Source organism: Sander vitreus, chromosome 7 (assembly GCF_031162955.1).
Source record: "Sander vitreus isolate 19-12246 chromosome 7, sanVit1, whole genome shotgun sequence".
NCBI classification, from domain to species: Eukaryota; Metazoa; Chordata; class Actinopteri; order Perciformes; family Percidae; genus Sander; species Sander vitreus.
This window is the reverse complement of record NC_135861.1, coordinates 9836833-9858769: the sequence shown is the minus strand read 5'-3', so window position 1 is coordinate 9858769 and position 21937 is coordinate 9836833. Positions and strand designations below refer to the sequence as shown.

Genomic DNA, 21937 nt, shown 5'->3' with positions numbered 1-21937 from the left:
GACAAAACACAACACTTGTGTTTAAACCATAAACTGTATCAAATATGGACATAGTCTTTGTCATCCATACACCTAAAGAGCCAAAATGAAACTCAAAGTGGGCGTCTTTCGGTGGCTCTGGCCGTCGCCATCTAGGCAGCGCCTAGCGGTACGGCCTTAAGGCAGAACCCCCAAGTGGCCAAGAAAATGTACACTGCTTTACGCTTTTACAGTGTAGGCAAAAATGTTTAAAGCTTAAGATTTTGTAACTGGTGGAATTTCCCTTTATATTAATAATCAATAGTTGTAGCTTCAATGTAGACCTTCACAAAAGTAAAGTTACCGTTCCTCCTTCAAGAGCAGTGATAGGTCATTAACATTTTGGAATTGTGTGTATGAATGGCTCAACTCCAATCACTGTACTTCAATAGATTTATAATTAATCTGTATTAAGCATTTCTGTTGCTTTGCTCTAGGTCATTGTGAAGGTGTGTGACCCAAAAACAGGCAAAATTATACTCTTTTGTAAAATATTTTGCATTGAGTTGATTGATTTTTGTATTTTTTCAGTGGTTTGTGAGTCTTCATACCCTGAGGCTGCACTATCTGCTACTTCTTCCATGACTGATTGTTGAGATGAGCTCTTAGTATTCAGTGTGGCCTTGAGAAAGTTTGTTCTTTCCTTTTGTTAGTTTTTCAACTGTAGTGACTCCTTATTCAGTCGTGTTGCCTATCTCAATCTGTGTCAAATTACTGTAGAACCCTGTCCAACTAGTCATTATACACGCATGTTTAAAAAATGTTCTAGCCTTGAATGCTTAAACAGTCCTTGAAGTTTGAGCTGGCTTCAGAATGCTGGTTAGTTGTCCTCATATATATATATATATATATATATATATATATATATATATATATATATATATATATATATATATGTGTGTGTGGCTAACAAATGTTTTATCAAATGTTTTATTTTTCAATGCTCTTTTTTGTTACTAAAGAGCAATTTCCAAAACATTCAGTTAACATTAACAGGCTTGTCATTTATAGATGGCAATGACAGACAGGCTGATTATATCAGCTATAGTTAATTAATGTTAGCACCACGAGTAACTCACTCCAAGGCCAAATCCTTGGCTATTGTCTAGTAACAAGACAATTTTTGTACATGGCAAAATATTTTTTAGCCATGCTTGTGACATGCCTCTAGGGATGTCTGTCAGTGGGTCAGTCACTCCACCACTTTGGTTTCGACTGAAATAACTCAACAACTATTGGCAGGGGCGGACTGGGACCAAAAATCAGCCCTGGCATTTTGGCCCAGACCGGCCCACCACATAAGATCACAAATACCACCCGTCCTTGCACTACCCTGAATATGTATACCAACTCCTACTCCTTAAAATTACTAACGCCATGTAATGAGTAAGCAAGAATCAGTGAGAGTTGACACATTAAATATTTAAAAAAGTGTCATTTATTAATACAATAAAACGGTATAATCCTCATGAATCATAAAACAAGCTATATCTATATATATTTTTTTTATTTCACGACTGACGAGGTCCTGTGCTTTTGAAGAGGTCTATCATGAGTTTTTGTCTGCCAATGCAGATAGAAAAGCTACAATTCTCGTTAAAGTTTGCATTATGGGCAACGCTTATCTAGGCTAAGGACACAAATGCACAAGCACAAGGTTTGATGAACCTAAGGTGGTGTTTTGCTTATTATTAAGATGTAGGCTACTTCGTTGAATGAAAGGTAGGCTACTATAGCCTTATAATAATAAAACGATGAGAACATCATCAGTCAAGACTCAGATACCCGCACACTTAGCCGAACTAATGCAATCATACAGTGTAGCATGCCTACTTTATTTAGTTTAAGTTTAAACAGTTTGTCCACCACTTGTTTATGGCTTAGTTTTATCAAGGGGCAAAGTGTTTTAAGGGGAGTTGTGCTTACCGCAGGTTGCACCCTCACTCCCTCATCTCCTGAGTCTCCTCACTGTGCATGCCACTGCCACTGCCACCACTACCACTATCATCAGCCACGGGAGCACACCCGAAACTGCATGCAGGCAGAAATCCCAAAGAGGGTGCTGTTTAAAGATATGATGTCCTCTTCATTGTCTTGGTTAACGTTATCCTCACCTAGCGCCACTTCACAGCTAGCTGCTTGGCTGTCTTTTCGCTTTTTTCTTTCATTTAAGCCGCTTTGGTTAACTTTGTTTCATTTCCGACTTGTCTTGCTTCGTCTCTCTCTATGTGTACTTCCCATAGACAGTAAAAAAAATTGACACAGGGACCCCATAGACTCTGGACCATGCTCTGGACGGAGACCAGTCGGTACTTCCCAGTCCTCCTGTCACTGTGTGTTTATCTTTCGCGCCGTGCACCGTTACGAACTAGTCCATTTCATTGTGAAAGTAGGGGGTGTATGTGTAGGTACAGATACCATGAACTGTACATTTTAACTAACTACTACCTCAATGTTCAACATATAAGTGTTTTGGGCCAGCCCAGTGTCAATTGAAAAAACAATGGGCCGCTGATCTAGGCCTACCACTTTTATGGGCCGGACCAAAAAAAAAAAAAAAGTAAAAAGTGTCGGCGGTCGGCCCAAAAAGCACGTCGGCCCACCGGGAAAGTACCCGGTATGCCAGATGGCCAGTCCGCCCCTTGACTATTGGACACTCATAGTGCCCAGAGGATGAATAATAATGACTTTGGAAACCCTCTGACTTTTCCTCTTTTGTTGCCATTATTAAAATGTCTCCGCAATTTGTTACATACATTCAATTCCCCCCCAGGGTCAGTAATAGGGCTAACCTTTTGGATCCTCTGACTTTTCATCGAGCACCCTCATCAGTTTAAATTTTCTCCAGTACTTTGGTGTATGACCAAATACCTGAAAAACTAATGGCATTCCCATCAGCCTCAGCTGTTCTTTGTGTTTAGTGCTGAATTTGCAGAAGTTAGCATGCTGAGATGCTGAACAAAGATGGTGAACATTGTAAACATTATACCTGCTGAACATTGTAAACATTATACCTGCTGAACATCAACATGGTAGCATTGTCACTGTGAGCATGGTGGGATGCTTGCATTGGCTGAAAGTGTAGCTTTGCCAAAGTACATGCTCACAGAGCCGCTAGCATTGCTGTAGGCTCTTTGTCAAAAGAAGGAGAACTCCGTGACACACACCACTCCACAATCACTGTATGTTTTTGCCATTCATTAAAACCAACCACTTTTACTTCATTTATAGCACCATTGTAAAAGAAAAAAAAATACTATTTTTACAGCTTGAATGTTAATGTAAAACATTGAGCCTACTCTGTATTAGCTGCAGTTTAAGTGATCTATAAAGATATGAATGATGCAATTATTGTACAAGATCAATGATCCACTGACTGTGTGTGTGTGTGTGTGTGTGTGTGTGTGTGTGTGTGTGTGTGTGTGTGTGTGTGTGTGTGTGTGTGTGTGTGTGTGTGTGTGTGTGTGTGTGTGTGTGTGTGTGCGTGCGCCTGGGTGGTTGATGGTGTGAGGGTAAGCGAGAATATGAAATATGTCTGAGCTTCAAAGCTGTTGCAGTTATTCAGCATTGTGATTCTTTGTCCTGCTGGGTGGAAGTTCCCTAAAAACCCATTGAATTTCTCAACCCTGTTGAGGCGGTGGTGGACAACCCTTTTATGTAATGTTTCATTCACGCATTAGGTCTCAGAAAATGTCTTTCAATCCAGCTATCAAGTTAGTTCTACAGCTGCATTTGATCAAGTTGAATGTAAAAATACACCCTGGGGCTGCAAAATATCCAAGGCAGGAAATCATCTCTCTCTACACAGGACGTGATATATGGAAATGTGTGTGGAGTTTGTGCACTGCCATAGTAAATGGGTTAAACTGTAATTCATTCATTTTCAAGTTGGGGTCCCAAACGTGAATTTGCCAAATGCAGCTTTGTTGCATATTTCTTTCCCACCACATACAAGGAAAAGCATGTCTCTCCTAGTCATTTTATGACACATAAACCAGCAGACAATCAGCTCCCTAACTTCCTCTTTCCCACTGTGGCACTAAACAGACTGAGAAAGGAAGTGAGACATGGCATCCTGCTGTTTACTTTATATAAGTTAGCTCACACAGCGATTGAATTGTTCTGTCTCCACGATTTATTTCGCCAAGACAATAGGTGTACAATTTTTACAATTATGTGCAAGCAATAACAATGGTTAAACTGTAGGAAGTAACTGCTAAAATAATTCACCAGGGAGCAAAGGAATACGCAATTTGCTCCCTTTGAAATCATTTGCATTTAGAGGCTGCAACAAGAGAGAATTGCTGAAAATGCAGCAGTGGGACACACTGCAAGTTGTGATTAGCAAATGGTAACAGCAGGTCAATATGTCACCCGTGTTATTTTTAGCATCTATTTGCCAGGGATGGGAATAATTCTGCATATGCCCTACACAGCCAGGGTCCACCCACACAGCTGTTTTCATTTGCCTCCAGATTAGAATTCTTCTCAGGCCTGTGTGGGCGTGTTCAGACTGCTTGATTGGCATGTCTGTGACTCTCCAGCTGGTTTTGTTGCATCTGCTAAGGTGAATTCAGATTGAACACAAGGTTTACAGGGCCTTTGGAAAGAGATGAAATGTTTGCCAGCGGTACAGGTCACAGGGTTTCCGCGGGGTCTTAAAAAGTCTTACATTCGCTGAAGTATGGTGTTCTAGGTGTTAAATAATTTTAAACAGGTCTTAATTTTCCTTCGTCGGCAGCGCTTTAGAATGTTTTTTTTTGCGTGATTCCGTGGTGTTGTAGTGCTTTCTCTAGTCCAAATACAATTCGCTGTATTACAACTACAAATGCGACCGACATGCAACTTAAATTGCTTATATCAGCTCATGTGTTATTGGCGCAAGTCTCTTTCGGATTGTACCACAGACATGACATGGATTTCATTGTTCAGCTATAGGGAAGTGCAAGTTTATTGAGACTTGGCTTGGATTCGGGGCTTGGTTAAATTTGAAGCCTACTGCTTCTTATGCAAGAAGCAATTAAACTGGGGATGTTGGGTGTACGGGCGCTGGAGTGTCATGCACAAAGTGAGAAACATCTACCTGCTGGGAAGGGTCTCCAGCAAACGACAGCCGTCATCCAGTTCTGCCGAGTATCTGGGGGCTGACAGCCCCGGCCCAGGCACTACCTTCACACTGACCCACGTAGCAGCTCTCAGCGACCTCCCTGTCGCTTTTGGATCAGAGCTAACACTAAGAGCGGAGGTGCTCTGGGTCCTTCAAATGGTGACTAGACACCAGTCCTATAATTCGAATAAGGAAATCTGGGAATTGTTTCAGATGATGTCTCTGGACTCTGACATCTGTTGTTTTTTTAATTATTTTTTATGTCGTGACATAGGTCTTAAATTTCAATCATAATGGTCTTAAAAAGGTGTTAAGTCTTAAAGTTGACTTAGTGAAACCTGAAGAAACCCTGAGTTCAGTGTCCTTAGAGTAATTTAAAAATGGAGAAACTTTACATAGTGAAGTGTTTCCCCGTTTTGTTTATGTTGCCAATGGTGTCACACTATTCCACTGATCTAAATGTGGTTGTAATGTGCCAAGATACATATGCTGCAGTGTACCAACAAAGGCAGGGAGGAGTCGGCCACTAACAAGCAAACACGGATGCAAACAATGTTGGATTTAATATAGTCTATATCTACGACGTTCCACTTCAGGGATTGCTCCGGTACTGCCTGGAATTCCGCCGGATGTCATTCTTTGTGTTGTAATTTTGAACTCCGGTCGATTTATGAGCTACACTATCTGTCCAATCTTGAGTTTTCTGTTGCACAACTAAAACAACTTTTGAACGTACACCAAAACAAGTTCCTTCCGAAGCTATTTTGCAGCGGCATCCATCTTGGCTCCGTCCGTTGCTTTGCGCCGACCATGTCAATTGTGATTGGTTTTAAGAAATGCCAATAAACCAGAGCACGTTTGTCTCCCATCCCGGAATGCTGTGTGGACTAGCCAGACCCTCCTTTGCAGCGCTGTGGAGTAAAGTCTGGCAATGCGACACTAGATTTTATAGAATATTCCAGCCACTATGAGCTTCCTTGTTGCTTTTGTAAATCCCTGTGCACTGTTTTTACAGCTCCTTCTCAGAGGCGGAGAATTTCCCTTGGCAAAAGTGACAGTTGCAATTAACGTGACCTCAGTTAATCCAACAGAATACATAATCACCCTCTGATAACAACCTCCCTTAAATGCATATGCAATTGACCAATCATAGTCTAGCAACCGTAACTTTACAGGATTCTTGTTTTGTAAAACGTTAATTAGCTAATATAATCCGCCACTATTCATCATCATAGTGGTAATGGCAATTGCCAGCTAAAAATGTTCTAGACTAAAGCTAAAACTATCTAAATGATTTTTACATGCTCTTTTCTTATACCAAAGCGAGATACAACTTTCCTTCACAACTCCATTAAACATTTATACATTTGCACAAATGTTTTTCGTCATAAACAAGATATCCTACAAATGAAACGGAAAACTATAATGTCAATCCAAATGTGTGGGCAGCTTGCTATAATAAAAAAAATGTGAACGTATCTAAAAAACTGTTGCAGATAATTACATTTAGGTGGTAGTGGTTAGCGCATCATATCCCTGATATTGCAGTGAGAAACCTTAAGTGGCCAACATGCAGCCTTAGTCTGCCATGATGCCCTGGTTTGCGTCAGTCTCTTCATCTAGCTGTACACTCATCTAGCTGTGCATCCTCACTGTTTTCTCTGCCTGCAGCCTTCACAGCGTTGTTGAGAGTTGTTGATCCCCGGCAGGATTTTCAGCCTGCCTGGCCTGCTGTGTACACACCAGGCAGGCCATCCAGGTTAAGGGGGGGAGACTAGCTGCACACACACACACGCACGCACACACGCATGCACACACGCACACACGCACACACACACACACACACGCACACACACACACACACACACATGTACAACCCCCTATGGCCAGATCTGTCAGCTCCTCCCTGCTTGCGAGCACAAATACACATTCTTTTTCTCCCGCTCTCCTTCTGTGCTCTCATCGCCACCAGTCCACTGCACACAAACCCAGAGCATGCTGGATGAACTAATGGTCCAAGTGGAGAGAGTTGGTGAATGGTTGCGGAGAGGGGAAGGGGAGTTGAAGGAGTCTGTGTAGGTTAGGTTAGGGGAAAAGACTTCTTAAGCAGCACAGAAATATCAAGACTACTTTGGTCTTTCTCTTTATCGTTTTCTTGAATACTGCCAAACAGGTCTGTAATAGCCTCATACTGCTGTCACTGTTGTCTACTTTAGATAAAATGGAGGTGACCCTCTTCAGTTTTTGATCTTTTTTTTTCATTTTAGATATCTGATCAGAAAAACCATTCCAGCGTGGGTGTATTTTACTCAGCACCTGTCTGTGGAGCCTTCACTTTAACCTACCTCACCTCACTTTAATGAGCTGCAACCCATCCAGATTAATTGAAGTGTTGGTCTGTTTCTGAGGCTTTTCTACCTTGAGAAGAAGAAAACAGAACTTTACTACAGTTTGATAAATGAAAACTAAGATTAAGCATTTTAAGCATTGAAAATTCATTCTTCACCTGTATAGAGGGTTTTCACGACATGTCATCAGACCCGAAGTCGCCATGTTGGAGGTACTCCGCATCACAACAAAGCACAGGCACTGAAGTAGATCCCGAACGGCGTCAAGGAAAATGGTTAATTATTGCTGTGTTTTAGGTTGTACCAATAGGTCAGACCGAGAAAAACATTTGGAATATTATCGACTTCCAAAAGTTATTAAAAACCAGGGAGAGGAATATCAGAAGTTATCAGAGGAAAGGAGGCGCTTGTGGTTGGCAAAGCTCAACTAGGATCTACGAGGGAAAACTCTGTCTTGTTCGGTCTTTGAAATGAAAAAAACAAACAATTGAGAGTCACTTGGCTACACCTTGAGTATCACAATGATATCATACAGTTAAGGTTAGGTTGATTAAAGACATTATTGCATTACTTACTTTGGCCTTCACAACACAACGGTCGTCAATGACTTGGTACTGCGTCTCCCTCACCCATCCACACACCATCTGGTTATAAGCCTCCAAACTTTTGTAGGATTTAAGGTCTTCCGCTGTGTATGGGCTCGGCGAGAAAACCAGGTAGTTGACTATATCGGGATATGCAACTGAAGGAAGAATCACCGGGTCGCCATGGATCCAAGAAGAGGGAGCCAACTTGTAGGGATCTGCACCGCCAGTAAGCTGTAATTTCTCAAAATATCGTGCCTTTTTTTGTGGTCCAAGTCCTTCCATGCCTTTGCATCTTGGACGCGTTTTGATGAGCTTTTCTAAAGTTTAGACATAAAGTATCCAAAGTGCACAATACTCCTTTACTCCATTCAGTTGTTTACACCGAGTGCCTCCAATATGGCCGTGCATCCAGGTTACCGCCCAGAACGTGACATCGGTGAAAACCCTCTATAGACTGATTGACAATGTATGTTTACAATAACTTCCGGGTGGAAAACTCCTGCATCCCGTACATACAATTTACCCGCGCTGATCAAACAGGGATGAGGAACAACGTTGTATACTCTCATCTCATCATCTAAAATGAATGTTTGATTCCTTTATACTGTATGTCAACACTTTCACTAACATTATGTTGGAGACCTAATTTACCTGTTGGGCCACAGACTAAAGAAAATGACACCTCCCAAACTAGCCAGCCTGACCTTCGGTGAGATGCCGCTGTACAGTACGTAGCAAAAGATTTGGTTTATCAAAAACGCTAGCAAAGCAACACAGTACAGAAAATAAGCACAGCAGAAACGTCAGATCGGTCAGACCTCCGTGTTTAACTATATATCTTTAAACGTTACACTTACGACTGAAAATGACAACAGAGATAAACAAGTTTGCCGATTTCACATATCTTCACAATTCAAATCAACAGCCATTTGTCTACCTGGAAGTGATTTTTGTGTTAGCGCAACGCCATCGTGATTACTTTATGTAACAAAATAATCTAAGCTCAAAGACAGGAGCAGACAGGACCACCTGCTATCATGTAACTAAAGTTCTACACAAGTAAGGGACCTTTGAGCTTCGATTATTTTCTCACATAAGATAAAGAAAAAAATAGAAATTTGAAAATCAGCAATGTGAGGCATGGTGGGCAAACTCCATCGGCTGAGGAAGTTAATTTGATATGATCGAAAGCTCCATAACAGCTACTTAATGGACCTTGTGGGTAGAGTGTTTTCTCAAAATCAGGCACAGGTATGTTAGATTTATAGCAAATTCATTAATCTATCTGTCACTTGAAAGTGTCAAAAGCTAAACCTAAAAAGATCTGATAAGTGATTTGAAAGGATTCAGGTATTAAAAGTTTATTGGAGACTGCGTGGGGGCTTTGATAGGGAGTTGCAGGAATGCTTTGGGGGAGAACTGTGGGAGTTGAGTTGGCTTATAGACCCACACTCACACCTTTGATACACACACACCGTAACATTAACACAGTGCTGCGGGTTGGCTTTGGTTTGGGCTGCAGCTGACTGATTATACCCACTCACCAGCTGAGTTGGATCACTGATGGGGTCAGTTTCATTTGAGTTATTTGAAGGTAGAGGAGTTATTTGAAGTTAGAGGATGAGTCAGATTTTATGTTGGTGGATCGCAGAGCTGTCATCAGAAGCTCGTTTTACATTCTCAAAGTCAGTCTGGGCTTACCCTGATCTGACTTAATCAAAATGAAATGGCTAGTGTTCATGTGACCTTTCATGAGTGGGCAAAATAACAAATGGCTAACGATATCAATGCTAAATATGTAAAGAGATTTACAGCTGCCCATTGTCCTCAGAATAGCTTCAGTCCTCAAACTGTGTGTATAGTATTTTCTTCAAAAAGAAAAAAAAACCTTTCTTCTGAGTGATGAAGAGGGGAATTAACTCCTCTAAAGGGTCCATTGTGGATGTGCTGATTAAAGCCATGACTTTATCCCCCTGTTCATAAAATCACTCTTGAGGTTTTCTGGCCATTTTAGGCGCCATTATCATCTTGAATTATGGGAACCCTAGGGTGTTTCTGATTTGCTGAAATGGCCTCATACTCCCTGGTTATTGTACTCCCATGCAGCGCAATCATCAGACCTAATGACTTCCAGTAGATGGCTACTGCACCAGTTCAAATCTGTCCACAAGGTTGACAGCTGGTTACAGACATTATGGCTCTTCCTCCAAATTCAAAGCCATCTGGATTAAAGGGTGATTTAGTGTTGCACTTCCATAAAGATAGAAAAATGATGCGATACGGACAAAACACAGGGTCCTACACTTCACACGTCTTCGAAATTTTGTTTGCAACACTATTTTCATTATCAATTATTCTGCTGAATACTGCCTTGATTAATATTTTGGTCTGTAAAATGTCAGTAAAGCGACATAACGCTTTTCTTTAGCCGGATTCAAATGTTTTGTTTTCCTCGACTATCACTCCAATACTTCAGTATTATCCAGTTCGATATGGAATAAGACATATAAAAGCAGCAAATTTCCACAATTGACAAGGTAAAATGAGGAATGTTTGGATAAAAAAATTATTTAAACGATTAACATGTTTATTAAAATACTTGCCAGTTATTTTTCTGTCAGTCAACTAATGGAATAATCAGCTAACCATTAAAGGTTAGGGCTCTACATCCAAGCTTGGGCTTTAAGGTTGTTGCTGTAACCAATCCTAATCAGTAAATCCACATGATTATATTTGTCAACCTATGTGTCAGTTGAAACAGAAGCTATAGTGGTTGCTAGGAGCAGATAACTAAACACTTTTTTTGTTTTTTTTGTTGTCAACACATATATAACTTTTATATGTAAAGTTGTTATTCATGTAGGTTGACTTAGAACAACCAATACAGCTGCATCTATCTCATCCATTTTTTTTCTCCTATTTTTAGTGGATGTAGCTCGGTAGCTATCTCTGTAGGAAGATGATGTCCTAATTCTCAATGATGATGATTTGATGTTTGTTTTTATTTATATTGTTTCCTCCCGTTTTAACTGTCTATTTTTACTCAATGTTGCACTGTACAGCACCTTGTTACCATGATTTAGAAAGGTGCTTTATAAATAAAGTTTACTTACCTACTTACTTACTTATGCCACGTTCTATTTAACTCGGAAGCCGGAGCTGGGAATGATGTCATACCCGAGTTGAATGCGTTCCATTTAAAAGTTGGATTTTCATTAGCTCTAGCCTGGTTAGCTATTGTTAGCAATACCAGTTGATAACAATGCATTACGCCATTGTTTGTGCATGCAAATAGCGTAACAACATGTCCACAGATAGAAGTTGAACATGCCTGTGTGAACGACTCATTTAGTGACACAAATAAGACAGAAGTGCTTATAACATTATGTTACTGCAGCTTTCACAACTGTTGATACAGGGGGCAGCCATGTTGGATTTTGAACTCGGGCTACTGCGAGGTTGTCCGAGTTCCGAGCTCGTAAATCTGAGGTCAGGGGGCGTGTTTCCGACTTTGACCTCGGAAAATCCGAGTTCCGAGGTAAATAGAACGCGGCAGTACTTACTTAATTACTTACTAATTCTGCCTACGAAGCTCTGAGGGGCTGATTGGTTTTCCAGCTGGAGGAAACAGCCATCAACTACCATAACGTCACATATTTTAATCACATTATTCATTTTTGAACAGTGTTTGTGTTTATCACTCCATGCTGAAGTCTCCTCTCTCCTTGTCCAGGCTCTCCGGGTCTGCAGGTGCAGTTCAGAGTAGATGAGGGTTTCTTGAGGCCAGGAGAGAAGCGCTGGTTCCTGCGCTACCTGGCCCTCCACACCATGCACATCGACATCTGGGACAGCGACTCATTGCTCCTCATAGGTTCCACTGCCATCGAGCTCAAGGTAAAAGACTGAGGTTGACTTTTGATTCAGATGTATGGAGATGAAAGTGATCATTTGTCATTATTAGTTGTAATATTACTCACAAACTCTTAATTTCCACTGACGTGGTGTTCTCACAAGAACCTCCCAGAGTTAAGCATCAACAAAAGAAAAAACACATCCTACTTACACATGCATTGTCAATTTGTGACACACCTTTATTGTATCGCAGTGCATCTGTCATGGATTCATGCAGCGTTTCCAGATTGTTTAAACACATTTGTGTTTGAGTGAACCAGGTGTTGCAGAGAAACTGAGAAACAAACTGCTTTTGATAATAGAATGTCAAATAAAAAACTACTCCTACCTACCCAGTCTTCCTCAAATACACAAAACAGACATTTCCTAATAAGTGTTATAAATGGTTTTACTCTATGTCTACTGGGACAAGAACAAATACAAATGATTATATTTCATGGGATTTGCAAACGTATTGGCGACAAACCAAGTACTATTTAATTATGATCCCTGTGTACTCTGTGTTGAAGGATTTGACCGAAGCAAGTTTCCCTCCTATTTTAATCCCAAAAGTAAAAATGAACCACACCAACACAGGTTTTTTTAATTGAGGTCTTTTCAACTCTGCTATTTATTTATTTATTGGATAGAAACTTTCTTGCCAACCTTGATGTAGAATTGATTTGTTTAGCAATTTGCTGAAATTTGTAAAGCATTTAATAAGGAAAAAATCAAGGAGTAGTTTACAATTGGGCAGTGCTGTTTTGACCTTACTCATCCATTTAGCAATAACTCCCATTCCTAGTGTATATGTGCTTTCATTTTCTTGCTAGTCTGTCTTCATTTAATCATCACTGATGAGCACATTTGTGTTTAATGCATACTTGTGTACAAATGCACCTCATTTCCTGTTCTCCTACTGTATTTTGCATCCCCAGTACATGTTGCGTCAGGGTAAATCGGCAGTGCAGGCCCTTCACGAGGTGGAGGTGCTGACCACTGATTACGTGGGAGAGGACACCTCGCTGACGAGCGCAGATGTAGGCCAACGGTCAATCCTCAGCCCCATGACGGTCCTCACCATTATCAGGGGCCGGCTGCACATACGCACAGGCAACATAGGCAAGTACTGCAAGGCTGTTTTTGACACTTAATTGTTGAAGTTCTTATTTGCCAGATACTGACATGCCCATGGCTAACATCAACATAGGATCTCAACAGATGGGCAGACCAACCAAATAAACTTGATGATCAACAAAATGATCTCAACTCAAGGTCTTTTTAGAGCTTTCAACTGCATTGAACTGGTACACGTGGCATCGTGTGACCGAAGTATGGAATTTTGGTTGATATTATTTTTGGCACACATATTGATCTCAAGGCTAAGAATAAACGTCCATGCTTAACCTCCTTAGGCTCTTCTCCTATGGAGAAACTTTGTTGGGACACAGAAGAGGGTTGAGAGTGAATGCATGGACTGAGGGATGTCATGAAAAGCTTGTTCCCAAAACATGAAGGTAATTGTAAAGAAAGCCGTGAAATTGTATTTGTTCTAGCTTTCAAAAGAAAATCCAGTTTCGTTATCACCCAAATCTTCTACTGCCTCTGAAATATTTACAAGTGTTTTATAATCCGATCATATTCCATTTGGAGCCTCAGATTATGAAGTAATGTTGTCTGTTTACTTTGATTGATGTATAGAGTTGGAAAATGACTGTCTCCCCAGGGCTGTTGCTGCTGCTGTTGCAAGTTCCCATTTTCTGAAGGTGTGCAGGCTTGCTTGAAATATCTTGGTGTGATAGTTCCACTCCGTCTAGCAACTGAGCACCTTTTTCTCTTCCGTCGCACTCATCCAATTTGGGCCTGGCGTGCCCCTGCGGTGCGATGGCAGCTGACGCTAGCTTCCTCGCCATTAATCAACTGTTGAAACTGATACTCCCTCTCATAAACAATGCATCATTTTTTGGGCCTCAGACACTCTGCAACGTGCCGTTGTTGGGGCTAAATATGCCAGCACTTAACACTCAAAGTAGGTTGAGAGCACAGTGGGTTATTGGGTGTGCTGGGGATGGGAGGGGGAGGGTTGTGCCTGGCATGTAAATTCCAATCAAGGCTCAGATATCCATCAGGCGCTTTGGCCGACAGTCAGAAACAATTTGCGGAGGGAGGACTCGCAAGCACTTTTCTTTGTTTCTGCTTCCATCTGTCGCTGCCTTTCTTACACTTCACACTTCTCTCTTTGCTCTTTACCGCTGTCTTCCTGTTTTCTCCTTTTCATCAATTTACCTCTTACCCGTCTATCCCACACTCTCTCTTCCACCCTCAATTTTATTTAGAGATTTGTTTTCTTCACTCACCTTTTCTCGGTCTTTCTTTGCGCATGTCATCAAGCTGTAATAAATAAGTGCTCTTATTCGGTGGGTTGTAAACATTTGTGAAGCTCGGTCATTAAAGCTCACCGTGTGAATCAGAAGTTACTCACGACAGATGGATTTGCTGTATGAAGACTTTGACAGAGATTTCATAGGAAGTACACACACACACACACACAAACACGCACACAAGCATGTGTGCATATAAAATCACTCACACATGCCAAGAAGGCATGCAGGCAGACATATAGACAGACAGGTGTAGCAGAGCGTGGACAGGATGTGTGATGAGGCAGGGTGGTAGAAATGAGAGGCGGACAGGTAGAGTATATCACTGACATCATGTGAGAACCCTGCAACTCCAATTTCTGTGATTCTCAAGTTCAATAGAAGGATTACATGGATTTTCTATGGATTGGAAAAATTCTACTACACCTAAATCCCGACTGGATGGACTAAAAAAATGCACACTCAATGGCAGGCTATATTTCTGTGTTGACAGTGTGCAGATACAGCTGTTGGATTTCAGCTCGAGAGGTTAAGGAAGGTTGCTTGAAAAAGGTTGATGACAGTGTGAGAGAAGAGAAGAAATGTGTGACAGTGTGACAGCAAGGGTAGCTAAAGCAGTGAAAGCTTTTTTTTTTCTTCCAGTGAGCCTGATTGCCTTGTTGATTTAGAATAATGTGCTGATTTAATTTATATTCATGCATTGTTATATGATAATGTTGACTAGTGTAATGTCAACCAAATAATTCTTGAATATGGGCCAAGAGCCTTTTATTAGCTCAATTGCAGGCTTTATTTGAAACAGGCTTATGTAGGACAGAGGCCTTTTTCTAATTTCCCTCATTACTATTATGTTTTAGTCCTCTCTGTTTTCTGATCTGCTCCTGTTCTCATTTGTTGTTGATGCTGCTCGCTGTAAATGCAAACTCAAATTCCTTCATGTTTACCTGTTGTTTTGATAAATTTAGCATTCATCAGTACAACAACACAGTCATGTGTACTGTTCTGCTGCAAGTTTTCTCTTTCCCGATTCTTCTGTTTTCAACTACGACTTCCAGTTGCTTTGAATTTGCCTTTTTTGTTTTTGCTGTTAAGCAACTGTCAATGAAACTCAACACGTTGTGTACAGATTTATCATAAAAAACCCTTTCATTGACTCACAGGTCATAATCCCTCCCATTCCTGATAAGCTTTTAAGTGTTAAATTTCAGTGACAGCGACTTAAATAGCACTATAGAAAAATGTGACTTAAATGTATTAGGAGAGTGGTGAGTATAGCATGTAGTTGCGCTGACCGGATTTTTGCTGTAGAAATTCTGCATTTACCATATAAACCATGGTGTTACATAGTCAACCTAAAATGAATATAAGATTACAAAATAAGTTAGTTAAATGATAATACGTTTTAATATTAAATAATCATGTGGATCTCTCTCCCCCCCCTCTATGCCATATTCACAAGCAATGCACTCCCTTTTCTAATTTTACGTGTTTCAGTCATGCATGCTATTAATCATGTCTTTGCTTCGCCCCGTTGGGAATTCATCCGAATTAGACTTCATTGGAAAAAGTGAGTGGCAGAGTGGCATTTCCAAATGAAAATGAGTGAAACACCAAATGATATCCTTTTTAATCATCACAAAGGTGGGATTGACAAGTAATTCATTAAATGTTAATGATATACGCTGTCAGGCCTATTCAATCATTCTATAAAGCAGTTTTTATTAATAGCGTCATAAGGCCCAAAGAAATTGGCTTAATCTGAATAATAGAGAGTTGTGAAAACGTGGCTCAAACATGGGGGGGTTTGGTTTTGCTGAAGAAAAAAAACACTCCTCACAGAGAACTGTAGGAGCAGATGAGGAGTGTATAAACCATGACAACCGCCTGCTTGTCCCATGAAACTGATCGACTGGTGAATCCAGAGGAAAGCTACTATGCTTTATTGATTTCATCTGCTTAATCCACATGAACTCTGAGTTGAAAATGAAGATAGAGGCACATTAAAGAGAGATGTTTAACCTGAACACAGTTGAAAACTGCGCAAGAGCTCACCTGTCAACATTATTACGTAGGCAAAAGCCTTCTGAATCAAAGCACAATCATCAGTATGTGTGAGCAACTGTCCCAAACATGATAAAAAAATAAATAAATTGAATAATATTTGTAATTCATGATGTCATCGTGATGTGAAGCGCAGACAGATACTGTGGATGACCTTTTGTAATATATTATCACTCTTAAACAAACAGGCAAGCAAACACAAAATATATAGATGAGATAAAAGTAAAGGAAGGGTGACATAAAAAAGTAAAGAATGAAAGAAGCAAGGAAAGGCAAACCATTTTCATACATTTGAGGCTGTAGAACAAGTTAACAAACCATATGACAAAGGGGTGTATTGATCTCAAAAGAAATGGTGCCTTCATTGGAATTTGGTATGCTCTCACAGTGTCTATTAAGTTGTGTCTGCATGTCCACATTACCATTTACCTGCCAGCAGTGGGACCTGAGGAGGGCGATGTTGTTCAGTCTCTATGTCCATTCCTTTTATCCAAAGTGAGCTTTGAATTTAATGCAGATATTCATGTTCCCTAGAGGATAGTTCCTAATGATTTTGGTGACATCCCTTAACCATTAGCCTAGTTGGATAGGTACAAAAACAAAATGTAGCACTCTTACTGTATGTAAGAGCTTGTTGACAGTGAGAATGACAATGTAAGAGATTTATTTCAATCAGTCCATAGTTGTTGCATTTCGCTAGGACGGTTCTTGCCATTTCAGCTCTTCACACGTTCGCTGCGCTTAGCGCTCTGCTGCTCTGTCTCCTCAGATAAGGGCCTTTCAGACCAAAGGCGGCAATGGCACCGCTTTGCTCTGAAACCCAGTGTGTCCAATGGCTTGCACCGTGCCACGACAGTTTTGCTGTAGCAGCAGCGCGCTTACAATTGAACTTTGAGCGCAGGGCGCTGTAGATGTGCGCTGAACCCAGTGGCAAGCACAAACCGCATTTGGTCTGAAAGGGGTGCCCAGTCCCGGTTTGTGTCAGAGTGTGCTCTGGCGCTCATAGTGACAATTTACAAAAGCGTCTGACGTCCCTGGCATCACAGGTGAACTAACTCGTGATCCTGCTCCTCCATCTTGTCATTCAATTCAATCATTGTTATAAAAGTATTGATTAGGGCAACTGTAAGGCAACAAATTGGTGCTTATTTTGGCTGATAATAATTTTAAATTACACATTTCTGTGACTGGACCTAAATTAGGATGTGTGAGCCAAGGCTACAAGCTTATATAATAGATGTTGATGCTTTTCATGGTCGAACTCTATCTTACACACATATTGTTTGAGTTTAGCTTCATGAAAAGGTAATATTAGCTGCATTGCCAAAAAATGAAGACAGTGAGTGCTTTTAATATCAACTTGGAAAGATTTTGGTAATATTTGCCAGCAGTAAAAAGGCCCATATCTGACAGAAGGGAAAGCCTATTGATATGAACTTGTTTTGCTGACTGAGCTGTGTCTGTATTGTTTCTCTCTAACTCTCACAGTCTCTTGCTGTCCCTTTTGCTGTTCACACACACACACACACACACCCACACACACACACACACACACACACACACACACACACACACACACACACACACACACACACACATAAACAGAAAGCATGTATCTGCTTCAGCACAGTAGAGAAGACGGATTAGAACCTTCTCCAGACCTCAAACTGCTCCTCATCTGCAGCTTCCTGATAAGCCCTGGAGAGACTGACTGTTGAAGCAGGAAAGAGTAGAGAGAATTCTGCTTAAAGTTGCCACCAGTGGAATGAAATATCAGTGAAATTTACCTAACAATTAGCTTAGCTAGGAGGCATCCCTCAGGGGTGAACATACAGTATGGCTCACTCATTAAAAGCTCTTGCTGTTGGCGCTTCAAGGCCCAACTTTTGTAACCTTGCTTTTAGCCCTGAGGTGAGAGGGAATCTGCTTATTCTGAAAGGTCAGTGGCCTAGAACGGGGAGGCAGAATAAATCGAATATTGCAGACTACTTTGAAACCCCCTTGGTGCTTCCTCCCATTTGTTCTGGGGCCCAGTAAATCAGTGGTTTGTTGTGGCCTTAACCTCAAGAACTGCCAGCAGAGCAAAGAGGGTGGGCAGGTGGGGTAGTGCCGAGTAGGGTTATTGTCATGCAACAGAGAGAGGTAGTCAATAAATTTGATAGAGTTCAGCCCCCTGGCACTTTGTTCACAATTACTCTCCTCCCCACAGACAGCTCAGAGCAGCAAATGCTGTGCTGAGCTTTCTCTCCGCAGCACAAACCAGGAGTATTAGCTTACATTTCAGTGATCAGGATCATCGGCTCTGTCTTAACAATCTGCAAGTGGGATTCAGCAGTTAGGGACGGATGTTGTGACTGAGAGCAAGACATCCACGTCAACCTGGATTAGCGCTAAAGTAGGTATGATCTGATGAGCCTAATGATGGTTCTAGTGATAGCCGATTAATTAAAATGATTGACTGATTAAATGAAAGGGTCATAATTGGGTTCATCATCAGGCCATTTGTTTTTTTGTGGCCAAGTAGCAAGTAGTGTTCATCTTATCGCATCCTTGCAGGCTTATTGTATAATTCTATCCATCATCAAAGCATTTCTCGACACAGAAGAAAGCAGGATAAAAGGCCCATAATGAGGCATTGGGAACGAGATGTCTATGGCTTTGTTATTGATTGGAGATGTTTATGCGACAGCAGAAGTAATGTCTTCACAGTAATATTTGGGAAAAATAACTTAAACAAATACATTCGGCTGAGTTGTGTGGCCAGGGAAGGGTGATGGATGATGAGGGTAAATGCATTGGGACAGCAGGCACCTCACCCATTAATCTGCAGAACTGCCCTGTCTGTGTCTGTTTGCATGGTAACACCAGCTCCCCATTACTCATTTAGCTGCCACCTATTATCAGTTTGTTGATGAAGGAGTTGGCCTCTAAAAGATTTGGAGGGTGCTTTTGGCTCCCCTTCTGAAACTCCAACAGGCTCACTGAGGTGTGAGTTCTGGGCGGTAAAGCCACTTAATTGCAGCATTCGCCATATTTCCTATGAAAGCATCCTGGATGAGGAATTGCAGAGCCTCTCAGAAAATGCTAAAACTTATTACACCGCAATTAAGTACCTCAGTCGGGTATGTTGTGATGTTCCAAAGCCTAGAATTGGATGGGACTAATGGGAGCATTGTGTCAAAGTGCACTGTAATTTAAAGAGCCGCAAAAGTTTGAATTACTTCTTCAGTCAGCCGTTTGCAAGACGGATTGCATGTGTTGACCTCAGTATACCTGTAAATTGCACAAAACAAGTCTTTTGACCTGTGGTATTTGAAAATGCTCTTGTGAAGATGGCACATGGCTGCAGGCTGGTGTTGTGGTTGTGGCTCTGTGAGAAATTATCTGTCACACTTCCATTACCGGGCATTTTGCGCATAAAGCACTATGCAAGCCTTTCCCACAGCTACTGTACTGTAGGGGCTCTGCGCAGTATGAATTAATTTAGGAAGAAAACCTTATTATCGACCATTATTTACTGTCTTTGGAGAAGTGCACCCTGGAGTGCTTACTTATCGACTTGCCTTTTAAGAAGAAGGGGGGAAATGATGATTTTGCCATTTAGGAGCAGAAAGGGTGACACACAAGGTTTAAAGCTAAAGGCAGTCTGGTTATCAAGAGGACGGTTTTGCAGGATAATTCCAAACTGTCAGCAAGGCCATTCAAACAATGGCAAATAATGCTTCTGTAATGACATGGCAGGACAATTCAAAAGAAAGATCTGTAATGATGTGGTCAGCCCCCGCCTCCAGAAATATGAATAGCTGGTTGCAGGATATATTTAACATCTTTTATGTTGAATTGTCTTACTGCATCTCTGACACGTCCAGCTCTCAGCCAAATCGGACAGAGGCTAAAACTCACCATCAATCAGCATGACACTCGTCGCGTTGCAAGCTGTCCAGACCTCCCTGGCATTTTCAGGCCACTAATTAATCGCTGTAGGCTTGTCTTCATGTATTGATCCTACCTTGAGCTTTCTAAGCCAGGGTTTAACCTGGACTGTGTTCACTTTGGCACAGTCTACAATGAAAATACAATGTTTCACATGTGACTTCAAAGAGAACTTTGGCCTCTTTTCTTTTTTAACTAACTAGCCAGATCTGGCTTCAGATCCCAGTTTGGCTCCATTACTTCAAAAAGTGGCAAAGACTCAAGTCTGAAGCCACTGCTGGATTTACACAGATCTGGAATTAAATATAATTAATCAAATCAAGTTAGAGAGTGTGTTAGAGTGTTAGAGAAATAACTTTTGCTTCTATCAGTTATTATCCTGATACTGATTGTGTGTCAGTATAACCTCAGGGATAATGTATGATCAAACAACAGGCAAGGCTCATATTCCTTATTGAAATCTCTGTAGGGGAGCTTTCTCACTGGTTAAGTTATTTTGCTTATAGCAACCACTGCGATTCAAACTCTTTATTGGAAAAAAGGGGCAAGCAGTGTCATCAAACCAAACACCTGTAATGACACCCAGGTTCAGAGTCTTAATCCCAGCAGCTGTAGACCTGCAGTTCCAACCTGCCCCACCCAACAAGAAGAAAAGTAAAAAAAAAAAAAAAAACCAGGGCTCCAGACTGCGACCAAAATGATCATATGTACAACTATTTTTTTGCGAGTAAGCGAAATTTCCTCTGCTACTATCATTGATACCCCCACCGGCACTTGGTACACAGCGCGTGATGCTATGATATTCCCATTCTAAGAACAAACAACAGCAAAAAAAAAGAAACGACAAACAACAAAGTTTCAAACAAACTGGAATTATACAGTGTACAATTTAAAAAATTAACCAAATTAATAATTCTCAATAATTTATTGGGTATAGGTCCGGACTGGACCGCGGTGCGCCTATCAGTGACCTTAGGGAGTACGAAGAGAGATGGCTGGTTAACAAGGGGGGTGCATGCAAAGGGTGCAGATCATGTGCTGGTGTGAGCAACTGTTAGTCCAAATCTATCATTTGCATAATAGTTAGCTACTCAGGTTAACACTCAGGCTTGCTTTTGTCTGATCAGTTTACAAAGCTTACTGGTACTCTTGTTTGAGGGGTAGAAATACCAAAACATAATTGATCAAAATGTAAATGATGTAAATGCATGCAAATAAAGTATTAAGTTGTTAGATTAATTTAAAGCTGATTATATTAAAACAGAGCGAAGTTGCATAGTTTTCCCCATCTTACATTCATCATTCATCATTCATCATTCACAATACAAAATTGTCATTTATCATTTAAAAAAAAGTGGTTCAAGGTTGGGAGTAACAATAAAGAATTGAAAAAAATTGTGATTAAAATGGAAGTGATGAAATTAATGTCAATTGAAAAGTAGTCTGATAAATTGTCAGTTGATTTGATAAACTTGATTGACATTTTATATGTAACAATGTTGCTCTGATAATCAACTTGGCTGTGTTACTGTCTACTGTCTACCATTCATCATTCACAATACCCAACTGACATTTATCGTTTACAGCATAGATATATAATAGGTGGATGAT

At 40.8% G+C, this 21937-nt stretch overlaps 1 protein-coding gene across 5 annotated transcripts in view; it reads left to right on the top strand.

Moving 5' to 3' along the window:
* nphp4 (nephronophthisis 4) overlaps positions 1 to 21937 on the top strand; it is a 178263-nt gene that overhangs the window by 129462 nt on the left and 26864 nt on the right. For all 5 annotated transcript variants that reach the window (XM_078254511.1, XM_078254514.1, XM_078254512.1 and 2 more), the window contains exons 17-18: positions 11794 to 11954; positions 12890 to 13073. In XM_078254511.1, the coding sequence (XP_078110637.1) occupies positions 11794 to 11954; positions 12890 to 13073 (345 nt within the window). The remainder of the gene's footprint in view (positions 1 to 11793; positions 11955 to 12889; positions 13074 to 21937) is intronic.